This window comes from Astatotilapia calliptera, chromosome 15 (genome assembly GCF_900246225.1).
Source record: "Astatotilapia calliptera chromosome 15, fAstCal1.2, whole genome shotgun sequence".
NCBI lineage: Eukaryota > Metazoa > Chordata > Actinopteri > Cichliformes > Cichlidae > Astatotilapia > Astatotilapia calliptera.
In genome coordinates, this window is record NC_039316.1 from 14466683 (window position 1) to 14488696 (window position 22014).

Here is a 22014-nt window from a genome sequence, read left to right on the forward strand (position 1 = left end):
ACCCACTTATTGCTGCATAGGTGCATAAGGGACTAAATATGACAGTGCCTAGTGTGTAAATTTGTATTTAATGTGAGCTGTAAACCATTACAAGAACAAGTCAAAGAAATCAAAAACATTCATGGACTTAAAAATTAAACAGACAGATTGAGGAAAAGTTGCCATGAGCCTAAAAACACGAGTTTTGAAATGTTTTGTGACGTGTGATGGATCGTCGGGCTAGCGGTTTCTCTTAGTATGCTTACTGCCGGTGCTCTACAACTCTGTTTTTGATGTGTAGACAGAAGTAAAGTAGTTCTGTGAAATCTTATTTCCCTTTGAATCTTTCCTTTAAGGCACGACAACTTAAATTACGTCTTAAATGCATAGGAGGAGTGTGGTTGTCTGTTTAAAGAGGCCCTGTGGTAGGGCACGTTGTGTACTCTGCACCTCACCCAGCAGAGCCAGCTGGGACAGGCTCTACTGCTGCTGCTATGACTTTTAATTGAATGAGCAGTTAAGAAAATTGATGTGTACCTCATTAGCTCAGTCTTGTTATTTTTATCAGAGTTGTAAGGCTGCATCTTTTTCTTCTCTTCGATACAACATTGTTGTTTATGGTGATAAGACCTTTCAAAAACTGTTTTTATCTTAGATTTATCCAGCAGAGTAAAAAAAAAAATACTAGAAGAGATACATCTGCATAACATTGTAGCTCAGTATTGCTCCTTTCTAATACTCTTTTCCTGAAATTTCGATGAGCAGAATTTTAGTGTGGTTTGTGCGCTTCTCTTTAAGTGTTCTAGGTATCTAAAAACTGGCAAACCTTCACTTGATTGCTCTTCCATGTTCCAAGTGGGTTGAAATGGTAGGTTGGAACAATGCGGTTGCCAAGAAGAAATAATTTCTGCCTATTTTCATGGAAGTGAAAGCTTTTGATCGACTCTTATACTCTCCTCACGTTGTTAAAGGGGAGCTGCACAAATGTCCAACTGAATGTCTTAAATGTTATCCTATGAAGCACAGAGGATTTGTTATAATGCAGAATAAGCTGCCTTTAAAAATTCACCACAAAATCTGTGCTTGTGCACTACTTGCCTTTCTTCATTAATTGAGTTCAGTACAGCATGGTTAAAAAGAGCAGGAAAATATCACTTCAACATACAACAGTGATGACTGAAATATATTTTGCTCACCTGAGATTCTCTGAGCTAAACTCTGATTCTAGAAACTTGAGGAAAAGCTCCTGCCCTGCTGGATCTTTCAAGGCGTCCTCCAAAGAGAAGCCCCACTTCTTCACCCTCTGCTGACTGGGCTCCTTACTAGGAAAGATGGAGATAGGGATTGGCAGTTTATTGTTATATATGTATATATGTATATTGCAGCCCCTCTATAAAAATATCTGTGGTTCCAAAATTATCAGTGCAATATATTTGTGTTCCCCTCAAATTAAGCTGAAAAATCTGTAGTATTCACAAAACTCTACTTTCAATATGTTTTTGACAATAGTTACAATGTCCTTAAAAAAATAAAGAATGAAACTAGTGTCTGAGACTTAATTACAGCTGGGAAAGTGTGGACAGATCTAAAAAGTGAAAACAGAGGAAAGATGAAAATAGAGATGAGACATTAAAACTGCAAAATCCTCCTGATCTTTGGGAGCGCAGTCCTAGGAACAGTTAAGTTACTGCACCTCTGGTAGAGGATCCGAGCTTGAAGGATAGACCGCCCGCAGGGGTGAGAGGGGAATTTTAAAATGTTATTTTATATATAAAACAAAAAAAATTCTTACAAACTTATCCAAGATACTAAAGTTGCCCCCTGATGCAACAAAGTGTGTTTGAATGTCGGGAAAAAGCACTTGTATTTATGTGTATGTGAATGAGGCTTGTTACAGCAGTAAGATGGTGCTTCGAGTTTTCAAAGACCATTTAGCATTTAAGTTAGGAGAATTGTGCAGTGAAATTTCTGATTATCCAGATCGTTTAAATTTTTGAGTTGCAAATCAGGGTTAAAATAAGCTGATAAGTAGCAAAAAGAAATACTTTGGAATGAAAGCCGATCATCAACAATCGTTTCTTCAACGACTTTGTCAGGACTTGCCTGCTGTCAGCAACTATATGATCAAGGGCAGCACATGGAGTGCGTTCACACTTGAATTTGCCTTTTGTGAGATTGGTTTCGGTCTGTTTGATATTTACTTCCAAAGGGGGGTGCAGTGTGAGCTTTCACACTGCACACACCTGAGATTGTTTAAAAAAGCGTTGAATAGGTGTCCTTGAAAAGAATTCCCTTCCCCTATGGGCTCTATGTGAAATTGGTTTTGAGATTTACACACCAAAAGGCAAAAAGGAAGGTTATAGGTTACAGAGCCCAACAACAGAAAAATAAATTATTTTAAAATAATCAGTGCAAACAGTTTCCTCTAAAAATACCATGATTATGAAAACAACAACAAAACAGCACGCAGAGACATCTTGACATATCCACTGACAGTGATCGTACCTAGCCTCCAAATCCCAGAAAGTGGGGTCATCGCTGGTCCAGGGGTTGGATGGTTCAGGTGATGTCACAAATGGGTCATACTCCAAGTACTGCTCAGTGTAGGCTATCAGACTGACACACAACAGCAACAACACACATGGACACACATGACAAAGGAAAGGAGGCATTAGCTTATCATATGTTTAGAGACAGCAGTGACATGCTGATGATTTGAGGTAAATGTTAATAGTGAACCGCATGTTTTTCTGCAGTAAAATTAAGAAACTGATGTCCTGAGTAGTCTGAGACAAACGGTAAGTGAGAGACAGAGTGAAGCAGAATGTCCTTCACAACAACAGCAACACTGTGCAGAAAATATTTTCCTTCTCACAGATTAAACAATAATGCAAGAATCCCCAATAACATACAAATGTATGTACTACAACTTCGCTGCACTGCCAACGCATGACCTCAAGCTGTACGAAGGCGAGGAAAAACACACAACTTCTTCTCTTTACAGCAGTAATATCCTTCTAACCCTACGGTACAAAAGCTTCATTATATCTAAATATGACTTTTTGATTTACATATTACAACACATGAAAATATGAGCTATATACATAAAAAGAAAAACAAAATTATAAAAATTACAAAAAAACTGCAGAAACTCCATTTACTTATGTGTTTCCAGACCTTTTATTTTTGATGCTGATTCCAGAAAGTTTTAAATTGACTAACAAATAAATGCAATTCCAGATACCAGGATCCATAAAAATCATAGACACCAGGCCAACAGAAGTTATAGAAGCTCAATACAATATACAGTACATTCTGTAACAGCAATGGGCAAGATAAGCAGGGTATCAGGACCACGGACAGAGACAGCCCAGAGTTTGTTTGGATGTTCCTGTGCAGAGTTCTCTGAATGAGCAACAACGTAGTAGAAACTTGATGTCCACCTGAGGATGACACCTACAAGAGCTGCCCAGCCATGAAAATCAAAGCTCCCCTGCACAGTTTAGTGCTGTTGTTAATGCCAGGGGACGTTTAGAAGCAGAGCACTGGTGACTTTTACACACCAAATACCTCAGCACTTGGCGACCCTAACCTGCAATTAAACTCTTCCCTTTTGCAATAATACTACATAAAGTTGATTTTAAAAGGAATTTCTTGAACTGACTTGATAATTCATTGAGTGACTCTGTGAAAGTGACCCATTCTTTTGCAAATGTTTGGAAGGATATTATAAGCTTTGGCAATGGGACTGAAAACAATAATGCTGTGTGTGGCCCAGTGCTTATGTCCACATAGTGTAGTTAAAGACTTGTTCTCAGTTGAAGTTCAAATCGTTAAACAGGGCAAGACGGTTGAAACTGTACAGTGAGCAGTTTTTTAAAAGACTACAAAAACACAGTGTTTTGTTCTTAATGTGTTAAAGGAAAAAGCATAGACTTTATGGGGCTGGAGTATTGTACAAAAATTATTTAAAATGAAAATTGTGCAGTTTCACATCACATCCCAAACATCCTCTCTAGAACCCTTGACCCTATTGTGTATTATTAGCTCAATACTTATTCAAATTTTGAAAATGTGACATCATATTGATAAATTCAAGAGAATGAAAGTAATGAAAATGCATGTTGAGCCCAAATGGTAAATGGCCTGTATTTTTTATAGTGCTTTACTAGTCCCTAAGGACCCCAAAGCGCTTTACACAACCAGTCATCCACCCATTCACACACATTGTCTTTAGACCTGTATATCTAATAGTCACACTGAGCATGAAAATCCAGGGACAAAATACAGTCTTACTGAACCACTTCATACCCAAACAGCAAAAGCAGCACTCTGGACTCTGAATGTCAAACTGAAACCTCCACAGGTCCAAATAAGGTGTCAAGAAACCTATTATCCCCTGTCTGCCACTCCTCTAGGAGAGTTACAGTAAAAGGTAGGCCAGTAGCACAGAGCTTTGTCTGATTATGGATGGTCAGAGAGTACAGGAGATGGGAACGGAGTACCTTAGCGACAAAGAGTGCCTCACAAGATTGACAAGATAGAGATTGGACATGATGCTGTGCTCCATTTTAAATGTGTATGTGAAGTAAGTTTCCTGTACCTTTCAGCAACTTTGGACATCTTCATGCAGTGACGATCTAGCTGGGTATTCAGGAATACGATCTGAAAAAGACAATGAGCAATAAACTATACCAAAAAATCTTTTTATATAAAGGTTTTTGAATCTGATTGCATGATCTCAACTAGAGCTAGCAAATACCTGTAACAGAAATAAATGAAAAGGAGCTTGTTGAGTCAGCTGGCAGTGTCTATGTCAATCGGCAATACTGTTAGTGCTACCATTTCTCATAATTACTGTTTGTGTGAGAAAACAATCCAGCAGATTTGAAAAGATTTGACAAGGTGGGCACCGCACAAAATGCGTTACAATGTCTGCCAATCTTCTCTGTAATTGGCCTGCGGCTGTGAAATCCAGTGCTTGTGGCGTTAAAAGCAGAAAGAGCACAAAACACTGACATCTTCTCTAATGATGGCTTATAATTTTGTCAACATTTGAACTGATTTTTACCTCCTTTTCTACATCCTCCTTGGTGCCTTTCCTGCAGTGGTGTAAAGGAGTGTGTATGGGACTCTGAGACTGTGTTCCCTCCTCTATCACACCATACACCGACTGGGCCATTCAACCATGATGAGAGAGGAGAAGTGGGTAAGTATTAGAAGGTACACTTATTTTCTTGCAGTGTGGGAAATGATATGTTATGTTGTTTAAAAAATGCAAGGGACATGAATTTTAACACAACTTACAAAAATTTTTTAAAAAAGGAATAAACTTGTTGCATGGGGTATATTTTAAAAAATCTCTTTAAAAAGATTCCTGTCACAAAGTTGACAGCTAAGGTTTTACCTTCTTAACTCTGTGAGGATTCTTCATGCGTCTACATTTCCTGATGTCCATCTCTGTGGTGTTAACACATCCAGGCTGCAGAAAAAAACACCCCAAGGAAAACAATGTCATTGCATCAGCACTATTTGAGAATGCGGATTAGGTGGGTGGCTATAATCTCACATAGACAGGAAGTGTGTATGTGAGACTTACCACAGGTCTGTGGACATCCCAGAAAGCTCTCTCTTGGCTGTCCAGGATCTTCCTTTCAATTTTATCCTTTTTCCTGTCAATCCTGCAGAATAGAGCAGTGTTTTTTAACAATAATGAGGCTCAGAACAGACTCAGTCTACAGTGTACTCTAGCTTCATACACACTGTCTGCATCCACATACTGTGTAACTCTGTGTTATTCCAGGTACTTGAGTACTTCCAGTTTTTTGATATCTACATTTCATTTTTTTCAAAAAGAAATTAATTTAAAAATTAAGAATATTCACCGTGAGTTAAAAAAGCATTTAAAATTGTCTAACAGGCTTCAAGAATAATAAGAATAACAATTGTATAATTTGTTGATCTTCATAATGTTTAATAGGTTATGACTTTAACTTTTAACTTAATAATTTTAAGGAATTGCTACTTTGCATCTAAAGTCTTTGACCCCTGGCAACGTGCATTATGTTTGTTTATGTGCTAGACTTCCACATTGTTACTTATTTAGAAGAAGAAGAAAAATTAGAAAACATTTTAATACTAGTTTCGTGAATCATGATCAGATTAGAAATGCTGGTCATATATACCTGGAACCAAAACATGGAAGCAAATGTAATAATAGCAGTTCACTTTATTTCACAAAGATTTTGGGAACATTTTGGAAATTACAGCTTTCCCTTTAACATCCCTCAGACTGATGCAACTGTGGATTCATAATCAAAAGAAGGCTGGCAAAGGATGGTGGAAAACAGAGCAGTGTGTACAGTCTCCACTCTTCTTCCATTTTCGAATTTCCATGTGTTCCAAGTAAGTATTGCCTATGTTTGTTAGTTTAAAGAGCATCTGATGTGAAACACACCTGTAGACACGTCAATCCTAATCTCACAGTGGTAATCTTACACAAAACCACACGTACAAATGCTCACTTCTCATGATTGCTTGTCTTTTACCTTGAGTGTGAATGACATCAGTGCATGCACTGCAGTTTCATGTGTTGCCTTGGTAACAGATCACACTTACTTGACCTGGGCCTCAGCCTGCATGTAGATAAACTCCCACTTCCTGGCAAAAGCTCTCTGCAGCCTGGCCAGGTTCTCCTGTTAGAAATGAGAGAGAAACATTATCAAAAGTCAACAAGGAAAAACAATAGTTGGGAAAAAAAATACTGTTAAATACACTTGACAGTTTTAAAGTTTGAGTCTGCTCCAAGAAGTAATTTAGATTTCATGCCATCACAGACACACGGCTGTCTGACCTTTAAGAGGCTGTATTTTTTTGGTCCCAGAGCTTGACGCACTGATCAATACTTGGACTAATAGCTTAGAGCAACAGTTCAACACTCACAGCCTCATAATCTGCCAGCTCCAGCCTCGTCTTGTTCTGCATGGTCCGCTTGCACAGGTAAATAGCTGAAGGAGAAAGAGAGAGAAAGAATTAATCACAGAGACATCCCTGTTCCTCCTTTTCACTCATCTGTGCTCATCTCTCACTCTCTGTGCAACCCACCTCTCCTCACCACCCATTTTACATGGACTACAATCCCTCTCAAGCTGCCTGCCCACCATTGGGATTATGAGGCAGTTTTAAGAGTCCCTGAACTCCCAAACCAAAAACTCCAGTCGTGGCTGTGTCTGAAAGGATGAAGGGCAGGAAGTGGAACAGTGATTGACTAATCATGTCAGCTGTTCGCCTCCTCAACTAAAAGTACAGTGCTTACTGGGCTTCAGTGCTTTGCTCAGTGGGAGTTTGTTGAGCTTTAGTTATAAATTGCAGGCTTATGCCTTCTCATCTGTTTACGGTTGCTTCATCTTTCTTCAGATCAGAAAAATCGGAAAAAAATCTACATAGTCAAGACTTGAAATGAAACACTGTATTGAAAAGAATAGCACGGTTATATCAACTCAATAAAAATAAATAAATAAAGGTTAAAACTCTGTGTCTTGGTGAGACATTATGACATGAAAATATGTAGTTTTCATCAATTAATAAGAATATTATGACATATTGAAATTAATGCATAAAGTTGATTCTCTTTATCTGGATGCAGCGTTTTCTGTGGAAGAAACGATTTGTCACTCATCCATGTTACTTGGTCAGGCTCAGCTGACTGCAGGCATCCCCAATTAGTTACTTATTAATATTCCCTACAGTGGGATATTTAATTGGTGTCTGCTTGTTATAATCACTTTTTAAGCTACACAGTCTAGCTTTTGCTGCATAAAGCTTGTTCAGAGTTGAGCTGACAGACAAAAGTTAAATAAATTATCCAGTTATAATCTTTCTGCTCCTAATAAAAAGGCAGTCAGAAAACATGTTTTTCCAAAGGTTTTGCCTCAAGATCAGATGTAGATTGATAAGATCCATATCTTATCCCTCAGTTATTATTGATGGTTATTCATACCCTGCTAATGTTGGAGGTGTAGTTTGCACTTTACATAATACCTCAGAAGCAGCTGTTGTAAATTAGATTAGAGACCGGGACCACAGAAAGCATTAGTTTCACCTTAAATTCAGTATAACACTAGCAGGTTTCGTTCCATGCAGTGATGCTATATTACTGTTTCCAACCCACGTATACTATTTCTAATCCATTTAATTAATCTTATGACTAAAGCATTGCTCTTTAAAACTTAAAGGACAATCAAAAACCACAAAATGTCAAGATATTCCTTGAAGTTTCTCACCATAGTCTGTGTTCTCAGGCTCCCAGCAGTTGGACGGCCAGAAATATGGCGCCTGAGGACAAAACAAAGTAGAAATGTGAAAATCAAAAGTGATGCTGAATTGCTGCTGATTGTTCCCTGAACCTCCCAGGTCACGATTTATGAGTCAAAACTATTTGACAAAACTGGAGTGATGATGATGACCTTTACAAGATAGCTGTTTGCCTCTGAGACACAGGGGAGCACATGATTGTCTTGCTTCACCAATCAAAATATTTTTTATTATCAGGGCAGGAGAGATTCAGAACAGCCAACTTCTAAAACTTTTCACACCTCTGCAACACCCCAGGGGGCTATTACTCATGGAAAAGTATTGCAGAAAACAATAAAAGAATGACAGCTGGGAAGTAAACAGTCAGAAAACAGAACAATAAGCCGCCAGGCAAAGAACAGACAGGACAGGTTCTGTATTTGACAAAAAACTATGTAAAACTGTTAAACGAGTCCAAACCATCTGTAGTATTTTCATTGAGAAGAGATATTACACAATTGTGATTTTTCTGCCCTGTGTTTCTCTTTATCTTGCACTTGATTTGCCTCCAAAAGGAAATGCTAATGAGTGGTGATTATCTTTATGAAGCTCTTTCGGCTACAGCAAATAGACCTCCTCCTCCTCCCCTCTTTTATTCCACTTCACTTTGAAGGAGGAGAACCAAGGTCAAATAACCTAATGTGCACTGTTGGTTTAATTAAACTGCTCTTCTGGCTTCACTGGAGATTCAATCCTGTAACTGCAGTATGTATAGGAAGAAGATGCTACATAGAAATCATTCTAATCGCACCACATGCTGCTTTTGCATTCACAAATGAGGAATTTGAAAACATGGTTTCCTTTCTTTAATTAGAGACTTCAGTCTGGCATAATTAATATGCAAGCTTAATGCCACTGCCTTATCTGTGAACAGTGAAGGAGGCACAAAATGTCAGCCTTACTTTATTTTTTTTTGTTCTTTGATATGAGTCTCTAATTGTAGTGTGGGCTGCTACACTACATGTCCCTGTAAAGATTCTGGTAGCTGCCTATTTGGCCCGGACCAGACCTGCTTCCTCTGAGCTCTTGATGAATATTTTAACAGCTCACCATCCATTTTTAATAGGGTCACAGGATCCCAACATAGTACTGAAGAAACTGTAGTGGACAGGGCCCCAGTGCTTCTATAACGAAGCAAGTAATCGTCAGTGGCTGATTGGGATATTGTAGGCGACCCCACAGCTAGATTAAACTTGCTGGAGGTTTTTTATTATCTCTTACAATTACACAGAATGAAGAAGGCATTAGTGTGAGAGTCATGTCTGGCACAAAAGGGAACATAAAAGGGAACATAAAAGGGAACATTAAAGAAAAACTATTTTCATCTATTGACAATAAAGAGCCGGTACTCGAAACTTACTATATCTACATTTCAAAAGCTATCTGAATGTGCTGAGTCAACCACAATTTTTCCACCATGTTAAGAATAGCTATCAAAAGTAACATCCATCCATCCATTTTCTTCCGCTTATCCAGGGCTGGTTCGTGGGGGCAGCAGCCCAAGCAGAGAAGCCCAGACCTCCCTCTCCCCAGCCACCTCCTCCAGCTTGTCCGGGGGAACACCAAGGCTTTCCCAGGCCAGCCAAGAGATATAATCTCTCCAATGTGTCCTGGGTTTGCCCCGGGTCCTCCTCCGCGAGTCGCTACCTTATTGTGGTGGACGGGTTTGCGCGACCCAGGGATCCCAGGGGCTATGTAGGGCTGTGCAATATGACCAAAACCTCATATCCCGATATAAAACATCTATCGTCCGATAACTGTATCATTATCGGACGATAGATGTTTCACAAAAATTTAACATTTTCTGTAAATTCAGAGTTTCAGGTAATCATTAGCTATCCAGTTTCATGTAGTGGTTCAATCCCTTACTTACTCACTTGAATTTTTCACCCGTCTATACAGAAAATAATTTTACGATATTTATCAAAACAAGACACTAACCTAGAATTAACCATGAAGTATCTAAATGCTGATTGTCACGTTTCTCATTAAGCTTCACATCAGGTATAAATCTTGAGTTTGCTAATAATTAAATGTGGCCATACCTCCTATAGCCTTCTCTGTGTTTTTAACCACTTGGTGTGTCCGCTCACCTGGAAGCGGTAGAAAGTTCCATCGTCTTTCAGGGTAAGGACATGGTCTGAGATTGGGAAAAAGTACCCCTGAGCTGCAATTAAACTCCCAATGTGCATCGCCTCAGCTGTAAAAGGAGCAGAATAAAGAGATAAATAGATTACAGTAGATTCCTCAGCATTGCAGACAGTATTTACATTGCAGTATGGATAGAATTAAGTTGGTTGAAACAACATCTAGACAATGAGATCAAATATGACAGTCATGGAACTGATATTTTGTAACATTACATTAATACAAAACTATGAATCACCTGCCAAGTATACCATCCCTGGAATATTTTTTGAAGTGGAGCATTTTAAGAAATGCAAATATATCAACACAGCTTGTTGAACCTTTGTTTTGTTTGTTTGTCTGTTTAAAGTGGCTTTCTGCTAGGACTATGGGAATCAGAGGTGGTTGGGATGTACATGGATGACTCAGTGACTGATTCACTGTCCAGGCCGTGGGCTATTGTACCAACAATAAACACTGCTCTCCCACCACCAGGCTTTAGGTCAGGCCAACGAAACAACAAATATAAAACAAATTCTGTTTGTTAAAAAAACAATCTAGTTGCCTCTTTTCCTGTTTGGTATGTTTTCTCTATAGTATTAACTTGTAAATGTTTTCTACAGATAATTGCCAAGTTTTTGTAGTTAGGTCTTCTGAACAACAATGCACCTGCTCACTATAAACATCTCTTCATTGTAAGCATTTATTGCAGGCAATTGTTCAAAAACCTATCATAAAGATAGACACACCCCTGTATTTCTTATTATATAGCGTGCATGCTTTTTATAAATAAATCCTGCTGTTCTGCTATCATGGGAGGTTGTGGCATTTAGAAATCATTCAGCAGAGTACACTCTGCTTTCCCATTTTAAAAACATACCTGGATCCTCAATGGACAGATTCTTCATCAGCCACTGTACAATATCTGCACCTGTATCAGATCAGATGAGGATAGATAAATAGCTGCGATACATGGTGTGTTTACAATAATGTACTGAAAGATATAGATTTGGGATTAAACATACAGCAGCCCGGGGGGGCAGGATAGAAGGACACAAAAAACAAAACAAGGGGGCTTCCATTGTTGGGGCAAAATATACACTCAACAGTCATTTTAGTAGTTACCCCTTGCTAGTAACTGGTTGGAGTGGCTTTCACCTTCAGAACTGCCTTGATTTTTAGTGCCATAGATGTAACAAGGTGTGGGAAACATTCCTCAGAGATCGTGGTCCAATAAAGTCATGATAACATTTTGCAATTTCTGCAGATTTGTCAGTTACACATCCAGATCTTTTAGATAGAGAATTGGCAACTGTAGGCCATTTAAGTAAAATGTAATGTTAACCATGACCAAGAAACCAGTTTGAGAGATTTGAGCTTTGTACTATGGTATATTATCCAACTGAAAGAACATGGGTACTGTGTGGAAATACAGGGATGGATGTTAACAGCAACAATGCAATGCTCGCTTGGTAGTAATGGACCATAGTGAGCCAAAAAAATATCAGATCAGGCAACATTTCTTTCATCTTCTGTTGTCAAACCCTGCATCAATTGTAGCCTCAATTTCCTGTTTTTAGCTGGCAGTAGTGCCATTCAGTATGGTCTTCTGCTGCTGTAGCTCATCTGCTTCATACGCTGGTCATGGAAAAAGTGGTTATTTGAGTTATGGCTGCCTTTATGTCAGCTTGAAGCAATCTGACCATTCTTAGGTTTGGACCACTCAATATAAAACTAGATGTTTGGATGGGGAAATCCCAGTAAATCAGTTTCCAAAATATTCAGAGCAGCCCATCTGACACCAACCACCATGTTCAAGGCCACTTAAATAATCTTTCTTCCCTATTTGGATGCTCGGTTTGAACCTCCAACCTACATGCCTAAATGCACTGAACAGGTGTAACTAACAAAGTGGCCAATGAGTGTAAATACACAAGTGCCCCAATTTACACTTCCAAGACAAAACCTAAAGGTAATAGAATGATGATAATAAAAGACATAAGACATAATGCATAATCAAAGGCTTTCTGCATGCTAAAAACTAGGTTAGCTTATCAGTATTTTTCCCTCTAACAGAAAACAAAATCTCAAATGTTTCAACTATTTCACCCAAAACAGTGGTATTCGTTTGAATATAAATATAAAAGATTTTAAATGTGATCCCATACCTCAAAAGATCAATATTTAGAGACTTTAAAACTCTATTAGAGTGGAATTAGAATATCTTCTACTTTCCTTAGTGAGGTGATGTTTAATTTCTTCATCAGTTATTAGTTTCTTAGCCTTCAGCACTCAGCTGCAAACATTTGAGAGATACTGTTCTGCATATCCATCAGCCGCTGGGGTAATTATGTTTATTGATATGCTCTGCTTATTGCATATTGGGTATGCATCTTCCATTAATGCAAAGACTGGGGTAGTGGTGGTGGGGGGGGGGGGTGGGGTGTTAATAGTCTATGTTTTTGTTTTCATCATTTGTTTCATTCGTTTGCTGTGAAAGCCTCCCACTGCAGCACCAGCCTGTTGGAATGATTTATGCTGTCAGTGAAAGTGATTACAGCCAGCTGGCAAGGGGGCTAACATTCATCCCTACCCATCAGGTTCAACTAACAAATAATGTTTTCTTTTGTTGTTTTTACTTCATTTAAATTCAAAGTTTATTCTGTTGTTGGACAGCTTGACGCACAGATCCCCACAGTCGCAGCTCTACGGGAGAAGTCAGGGGTTGACTGCTTCACTTAAGGGCACCTTGATAGTAGGACAGCATTAGTCATTCTGTTTATGCACTTACACACTTTTTCAAACGTTTAATCATATGTTGTCTTCCCACTTTTACCTAAAGCTATTCAGCTTTTCTGTGCCTCAACAGACTGAAATGCAGCCACCAAGCAGATGATTATTTGAATACAAATGTGGGACCAAGCTGGAGAGCTAGGATGTACTGTATAGTGTTTCACAAAATACCTTGCAAGATGGATTTTTTTGGATGCCTACCCTTGTGTTGTGAAATAAACTAATGCTCTGTCTAGATGACAGGCAGGAAATTGATATCCTGTTCATACCTATGTGTATAGTGTATCATAAGTCTGCAATTAACAGACAGTTTACCTTTTTATAAAGTCTACCCAGATTGTTAATATTTCCATATTTCCTTTTTTCAGGAATAATTCTTCACATACAACCTTAAAAAGAAGCTGAATAAGTAAATATCTCAAAATATCAAATTAAAGTACGTTGATTAAATTATCCTGGAATAGCTGATTGAACTGTCATTTTTCAGCCTCACTAAAACAAGAGGCCCAACAGACATCAGCATTTTCCATCGTCTCATTTTGTTCTCTGGGCACTTAATGTCCATCAGTGATGCACTTCTATAGTTAATGTTTGTACAGTGCAGGTTAGGTCACTGTTTGCTTGACATCTGTCTCTTTTGATTTCTTACCCGTAACGACACTGGGGATTTTCGTCATGAAACTTTTGACAGTTCTGATGGGTACACCGTCCGTCTCGTCCTGGATGCGAGTGATAATGTCTTCAATCTGTAGAATAAGGCAGAAGACAGAGTTTAAAAGTTTGAACAAACGGAAACTTTTATCCATGTGAGACAAGTATTAGTTAAATGTACTTTTTTTGGATTTTTCTTAAGATATTTAAACAGTTAATCTTTAAGTCGAAGTGCTGCATTACTTCAAACCAAGACAATGGCAAGCACTATGATTCATATCTATGCCATCACAAAGAAAATGCAGGATCAGCTCACTTCTCTTCAATTTATGAAGACAAGACTATCGTTAGCTGCAAAGATGCTGCTACAATTTCTACTGTAGAATAAAATATGTCTTGAAAGAAAGAAAAATGATATCATTCATTATATGGTCTAACAAACCAGTTAATTACATTGACTTTAAAATTCAACTGTTTATAAATGCTTCATGGAAATTGACACCAGTGAAAAAACACAGGTAGTTCGTGAAAAAGAAAAGCTCTTCTCCTTTTTCACTTTTTATAGGTTTAACTATACACTTCACCTCTCGCTGTAATGTTGTTTTAACCACAAGACTGAGTCACATGATAACTGAGTCTAATCTAAGCAGGAGTTGAGGTTCAGCAGGACAGCACATATCTGTGGCCCTTAATTACAATTGCACAGATGTTAAACGAAACACGTCACCCACTTTGCACTTAAGTAATCAGATTAGTATTTGATTATCTGGTTTTGATTGCAAGGTTGACACCCCCTCTCTCTTCACAGATGCTTTTTTTGTTTGCGTCAGGGAGTGGGAAGTGAGAAGCTGGTCGCTTTGGAGACAGCTATCGCACACTAACGCACAACCCGGCAGCTATATATAAACCCTGAATGGAACCCAGAGCAACGGCAGAGAGGCAGAGATAACCACATATGCTTTTTACATCTAGACAATTAAAGTGATCACAGAAAAGAAGTGCATTTCACCAGTTTTGAGAAAAACACATTCTACTTCCTACCTGTAGTGCCCATAGTTTATTTTACTGCAAATATGTCCTCAGTTTGTGCAATTTTGCGACCCTTATGAGTATATTTATAATGTGCAGCTGTCAGTGGAGTATAGTTCTAGGAGCCACCCACGCTGGGTTAAAGCTGGTGACTTCCACAACACTCATGCAGACTCAATGTACAGTCTGTTTAAGACTGAACATACTATTCATCCACACAGTTTTTCAATATTTCTTTTTTTTTTTTTAAAAACATTGCACAATATCCAAAATAATTTAACAACATTGCTTTGCTGGTGTGCTTTTTTTACTTGTATGAATAGCAGAATCCCGTGGATGCATAAAATCACTTCTTCAATGGCCCCCGTCTTTAGAAGCATTAGAATTTTGCTAAAAACAAGCAAGCATACAAACGTAGGGTGAGAGAGGTTAAAGCTGGCTTTAAATCTGCAAGAGAAGAGAAATTCATCCCTTTCATAAGAACAAAAGGAGCAAAAGCAACATATTGGCTTTGCTCTGTGTCTCTTTGAATAACTCAGCTGGGTAAAAGTGCTGTTTTCGCCACACAATTTTCCACTGCATGACTACCAGCAGTTTTTAAAAATATCACAGCTGGTTTTGGTTTGTTTTTATTGACAATACCCCAATGTGATTGCTATACAAATAAAATGCTGTACTCTTCTAGAGTCCACCACCTATTAACTGGATAAACACAGGCAGATAGAAAACTGGTGACTGAGACTAAACAGAAGCTATAGTTTATGCTATATGAAAGGCATTTAAGCTGCTTACACCTGAAAGTAATTAGGTAAATTTACCACTATCTCCTATCATAACCCTCCTGTCCTGTTGCAAGTAGACAGGTGACGTGAAAACGCAGTATTTGTGTCGTCGAAGGGCCTGCAAACATTCAAAAAAAAAGAAATGACTGAAACACATCTTTCTCACTTTCCAGCACAGATGCTTCCAACCAGTCTGGAAATTCAAACTGACAAGCTTCCTGCTTTTACGCCTCTGGCCATCAGACTGCTGTCACCCTGTTCCTCTCTATAGATCCAGGCTGTCTGCCAAAAGCAAAGACATAGAGAGCTCCGGGCTACACTTCAAAATCAATACAACTAATATGATTGTAATAAGATGTTGATAGTGTGGAGGTAGCTGCTCAAATGACTTTAATGGCTTCCACTATCATGAACAATCTACTCCTGCTCCATTAATGAAAATAGGCATTCACAACACGTTTACTTCATGCTACAACAGCTGTCACCCACTGAATCTAAAATTGCCCAACACTACTTTGTATATCTGTGACGATGAAACACGAAAATGGTATTTTTGAAACAAAAAGGAGGAACATTAAAAAACTATTTTCTGTGTATTTTATAATATTTATCGTTACACGTGACCAAGTTGAGTCGCTGTTGTATTACATAAGTTACATAAGTATCATAATTATTAATACCGATTTGCTGTATGTGGTTGGACTTACTGCCTGTAGCGTTTGGTTTGCAGTTTTTGGTTATGGAGTTAGACTCCATTAGGTGTGAAGCTCCCCCAAATCTGAGGCCATGACTCTGAGCTGGAAAATGGAAATGGCTGAGGAAAGGTTGCTGCCCAAAACATAGGAATTTAAGTACAGCTGTGGAAAAGAAAGTTTTGGAAGCAGCCAGATGCTGCAAATCAAAAACGCACTTGAATAACTGGTCATCAAAATTCCCCCAAAATACTCTTGGTCCACTCCGCAGATTAAAAAACTGGAGATTTGATACAAATTCAAATACGAGCCTTAGATCAATAAGACTTCACCTCATCACACAAGTATGGACTCAAATATCTAATGGACTCAAGCAAACAATTACTTATTTAACTCTCTATTTCTGTGCCTGTGAATCATTTGTTTTCAGCTGTCTCTTAGCTAAAAATATTATGACTACTGAAGAAGAAACTTGCTGCATTGAGAGGAACGTCCACAGGTTAGTCATAGCACTTTGCAATATGACATTAAGCCAGGTTTAATGTTTTTTTCTTGCAGACCCTGTACTGGAACCCTGATGCAATGACATTGCGATCTTTTACCCCCATAACTGAAGACTTCCTTTTAAAGCACAATCCTGGTGCCCTAACATAACATTTTAAAACTAGATTAGTTCAAGATGACTGTTCCGTTTAGATTACTGGTTGATTAGATTGGTAGTTATAATTACTGTATGTGTTGTGTCAGTGTAGATCCTCACAAGTCCATACAAACATATGTGCATGTGTATATAGTTTTGGGGTTGTGTGCTGTATGAATGTGCCTGCTTGTTTGTGTCTTGGCTTGTAGTGCAGCCCAGCGGGAACAGATTTCATCAGACTTATTGCAAGCCGGTCTATTTAACACGCCTGATTACAGTATTATCACCACACACTTAGCATGGACCAGCTAGCGGGCTGGCAGGCATCTTGGCAGACAGGTTGGTTACAGGGAGAAAAGGGCTGTGCTACTGACTGTGGTTTAATGATCTCTTTGGGCAAAAAAAAAAGAAAGAAAAAGGAATGTCTATCTATTTGTACTTACCAGAAATGCCATCGTCATGGTCCCTCACTAAGCCATTAATTGTCTGATTGGGTATCGTACTTACCTGACTGTTACGCTAGAGGGGTGTCAAATTCAATTGCACAGGGGGCCAAAACTCAAGGCACACTTTAGGTCACGGGCCAAACAAGATAAAGATTTATCGAACACACTAAAACAATGTTTTTTAAACACAAATATGAAGGAAAACAGACAGGAATATTATTCCAGATTAAATCAACTTAAAAAAATAAACTTTAACTATAAATATTTTGCTCCACATAAAAATATATCCTGTCAAAATTATGCAAGTTAGAAATATCAACATGCTGCCAAAAACCCCAGAAAAAATAAATGAAAGCATACACAAGGTTGGAGCCGCATGTAGACGGAGCTGGGCATTGCTGCAGGAATGGAACTAATAAACTGTGCGGGCCATTCAGTGTCGTACTTTGCCCTGAGTGTCCCATTACACTGCAGCTCCATCTGAATCTGCACAGGTGCAGTTCAGCAAAGTCCGCTGACTTGGTTCAAGTGAGGCAGGTTGCACTGGTGCATTTGTGACAGCTTCACTTGAAATGCCTTCACCGCATCATACATGCCATGTCCATGTACTGACAGATTTCCTGAATCTATTTCCCACATGGAAGGAAGTGGAATTGTCCTTGGGAGGTAATTTTCCTGTCGGGGCACTGATAGGAGATCCGTCAGAGTTACGACTCCTGGGAGACCCGGGCAACCCTTGGATAGTAAGTTCAATAAAAATATGGGGAAGAGTACTTAAAAAGTACCATTTAAACCAGAGGGCCGGTTTCCTTAAATGGTTTGCATATGACCCAGAATTTTTGCCTAGTAAGTTCGACTCGACATTCAAAACATGGGCAAATAAAAGTCTCACCACATACAGTACCTTGTTGAAAAATGGAGAAGTGATGAGTTTCCAAGACCTTAAGAAAAAGTTTGGGTTGCAAAATCAAGATCTTTTTAGATATTTGCAACTGAGGGACTTCCTGAATAAAAAGCTAAAAAATTCTCAGTTATCGACTGGGAATGAAGAGATTATAAATATATTCGAGAACGCATATAGAGATGGACCCTATCAAAAAAATTTTTCCAAATTATATTGTTCACTGATCAATCTACGGGGTCATGATACAAGATATGTTAAAGGAAGATGGGAAACAGAGAGCAATCTATTCTTAACAGGAGAGGAATGGGATGGGATTTGTAGGCAGCAGTGGTCAGTAACAAGCTCCCCCTCGTGGAGGGAATTCAACTGGAAGAACGTAATTCGTTATTTTATTACCCCAGCCCAAAAAAATTCAATTATTCTCAGAATACAACATGCTGGAGGCATTGTGGACATGCAACAGCAAATCATTTTCACATTTTTTGGGAATGTCCCCGTGTGGTTCCATTTTGGAAGGAAATACATAAGGTCATGGAAACAATCTTTCAAAAGAAAATACAATTTCATTTTGCATTATTGTACCTAGGCAACTTAGAGAGTCTTAATCTATGCAAACCGGATAAATATTTGTTCAGTGTGCTGTCGGTAGCTTGCAAAAAGGCCATAACTCGCCTTTGGATTAAAGAGGATATTCCTACCATAGATGAATGGATTGATGTGATATATAATATTTTTGTTATGGAAAGAATAACTTTTAGGCTAAAATGCCAGGCGGACGCATTTGATGAATATTGGTTGAAATGGTTGAAATATGTACAAAATGGGAGGCCCGATTTTGTATAATGTCATTGTATTTCTTGGTTTGTTTGTTCTTGTGTTTTGTTTGGTCTTGTTTTGGTCCGTTTGTCTCTTATGTTGTTGCTCGGTTTGGTTTTGCTTTCCCCGTCATGGTGATTAAATTGAATTTGTTGTATATGTTGTATAAATAAGAAAACTAATAAAAATTAAAAATAAAAAAAAGACTGAAATTGACGGTGATTTAAACGTTTAGCTCAGATAAAGTTTACGGTTTGCGTTACGGTGACTATCTGTTGTAAGTCCAACAAGTTTGTCCCAGGGCAGTTTCATGTCGGTTACACTTTGACATACGTTTTAAAAATGTATTTTCCTGTCGCTGTCCCGTGCATCGATTTAATGTTCAGTATTTCCTCTCCACGGATGAAGATGGTCAGCTGTGCAATGTCCATCATGTCTGTGCTTTCATCCACAGCAAGATATTATGCAATAAAGTTTTTGCTTCTTTCACACAACTGGCTCTGCTTTCAGAATCAACTTGTCTCTCCACCATTGTGAGCGGCTAGCTTCAAACAGAAGTTTGACTTGATTGAAGCGGGAATGTTCCCAGTTAGCCTAGCATTCAGCAAGGAGGCTGCAGCGCTGCATTATGGGATCTGTAGTTTGTATATTATTAGCGCCTCATATCGCCGGGCCATGCATAACAATAATAGTACATCTATATAAAATGATCTCGGGCCGGATATAAATGTACGCCGGGCCGGATGTGGCCCGCAGGCCTTGACTTTGACACATGTGCGCTAGATGGAAAAGCACATAAAAATGAACATAATATATCTGTATAAAAAAGTACAAAACATATTTCTACACTTTTCTTTCCAAATTAACTTATTTCAGCAGGTATTGTGAAGCATTAGTTGCATAACAGACATGCTACCTATCCATCCATCCAACACAAGGTAAAAGAAAGGTACTGCACACCTAGAATTTCTCCCTAAATGATACAACCATACAGACTATTTCATTGGTCGTTGCATCATAAAACCAGTTATCAGTTGAGAACATTTATTTAACCTCCAGCACTGTGACTAATGATGGTAAAATTATTTACTCAAGAGTTTCTTTTTTTCCCCCAAATGCAAACGGGCTGAAGCATGAGTCAGGACGAGGGCACAATAATTCAAAGCTCAACAACCTGGCATGCACACCTAAACACGCAGAGGAGGCTAACACAAAGTACATTTTATTGTAAAATAGCCCCCTTTTGAATTCCTGTCCCTGAAACAGCTGCAATTAGCCTTTCATAGCAAAAAGCGAATTACGTGGGAGAGAAGACTGACAAGGCCATTACTATGGTTATAATGGAGCAGGGATACATCCTGCTGAGAGAGAAAATGTCAGCCACAGACTTGAAGAATGGGAATTTTTGTGCAGTGATACCTGGGCAACACATTTTGAGAGAAAAGAAAGAAAATTACCTCCTCTGAACCGTGCAGTTCCCAAGCCATCCCCACAGTGAAAGTTAACATGCTGCTAGATTGATAACAGCCTGGCTGAAGGCCAGCTGGACAACAAGCAGATAGATGACTTCAAGTCAACAATCTTGAGTTGAATATCCTCGCTGTTTGTTTGACTGCAGTTTTGATCATTTAATGGTCTCACTCATCTTGATCTTTCCAGACAGATTATTTACAGTTCCTTTAGTACTGTAAGACTATTTTCATCCATTCTAGGGCTCATGAGTTATTTTTGTAACTCATGTACTAACACCAATCAAACCTAAATGTACCTTGGGAGGATTGAATGCCATGAATTTATTAATTTGAATTTTCGGGGAGGCAAACATAGTATGAACAGGAGACCATTGGCTGATTTGGCTCCTTCCGGATCTACTTCAGTAGATTACATATTACCTTCCTAAGACCATTCACAATCAACTGATTGCAACACATTCCTGTGCTTTGAGTGGCACTTGCATACTGACAAGAAACTCGGAAAGAAAGTCAAGAGCCAAGCACAGGAAAAAAGGGATTAGAGATTCTGTGAAAGCGCTTACCGAGAGCCGCGCGAGCAGATACAATTTGTCAAAAAATGCAGCATAATAGACTATGAGCTTAAAATATTCAACACAGTGCAATGGACTCAAGAATCATGTTGGCAATGCAACAAAAAAGGCTCAATTTACATGTGTTCAAGACTGTCACCAGCAGCCTAGCAAGCAGTTTCTTCAATTTCTGGTTTTTATGATAGTCATAGTAACTTAGTCTGCTTTTTGGCTTAATGTCATGCATATATGCTTCATATAGCATGTTTATGTCAGACATTTGTCCCCAATTTGACACAAAACGCGTGAAGTAATTCATCATGCAAAAGTCAGTGTCACGGACCCGGCTCTGGAGGACTCGGGGGTCCGTGAGCAGTTTTGACTGTTTTTTTGACTGATTGTTATTATTATTATTATCGTTATTATTTGGTGATGTGTGTGTTTTTCTGCACAATGCTGTGTTATTCTGTGTTCCACTCATTATATGTATAGGCAGGGTGTGGGTGTGTACGTGTGTGTGTGTCTGCGGGTGTGGCTGGAGGATGGAGCACAGCCACCTGCAGGCCTGATGGGTGTGGCCCTGTGGGAGGACTGGCCACACCTGAAGTTCCTGTCACACCTGAGCACACACACGGGAGTCATGTCCCCACAGTCTGCCAGCCAGAATGTGACACAGAGCCAGCCAGTATAGTCTGTATATTAGAAAGTTTATCCGCAAACTCAACATTTAATATCTCACTATAAAGAAATATTATGAAAAGCAGCTGTTTTTATAATTCA

The 22014-nt window shown here is 38.8% G+C and overlaps 1 protein-coding gene across 2 annotated transcripts in view; it reads right to left on the reverse strand.

Moving 5' to 3' along the window:
• Positions 1–22014, reverse strand: part of rgs6 (regulator of G protein signaling 6) — a 99841-nt gene that overhangs the window by 6071 nt on the left and 71756 nt on the right. For both annotated transcript variants that reach the window (XM_026194245.1, XM_026194246.1), the window contains exons 3-14: positions 13901–13997; positions 11339–11389; positions 10425–10531; positions 8262–8313; positions 6922–6986; positions 6598–6674; positions 5579–5660; positions 5387–5461; positions 5051–5152; positions 4583–4644; positions 2485–2595; positions 1176–1301 (exon numbers count right to left, since the gene is read on the reverse strand). In XM_026194245.1, coding sequence (XP_026050030.1) covers positions 1176–1301; positions 2485–2595; positions 4583–4644; positions 5051–5152; positions 5387–5461; positions 5579–5660; positions 6598–6674; positions 6922–6986; positions 8262–8313; positions 10425–10531; positions 11339–11389; positions 13901–13997 — 1007 coding nt within the window. The remainder of the gene's footprint in view (positions 1–1175; positions 1302–2484; positions 2596–4582; positions 4645–5050; positions 5153–5386; positions 5462–5578; positions 5661–6597; positions 6675–6921; positions 6987–8261; positions 8314–10424; positions 10532–11338; positions 11390–13900; positions 13998–22014) is intronic.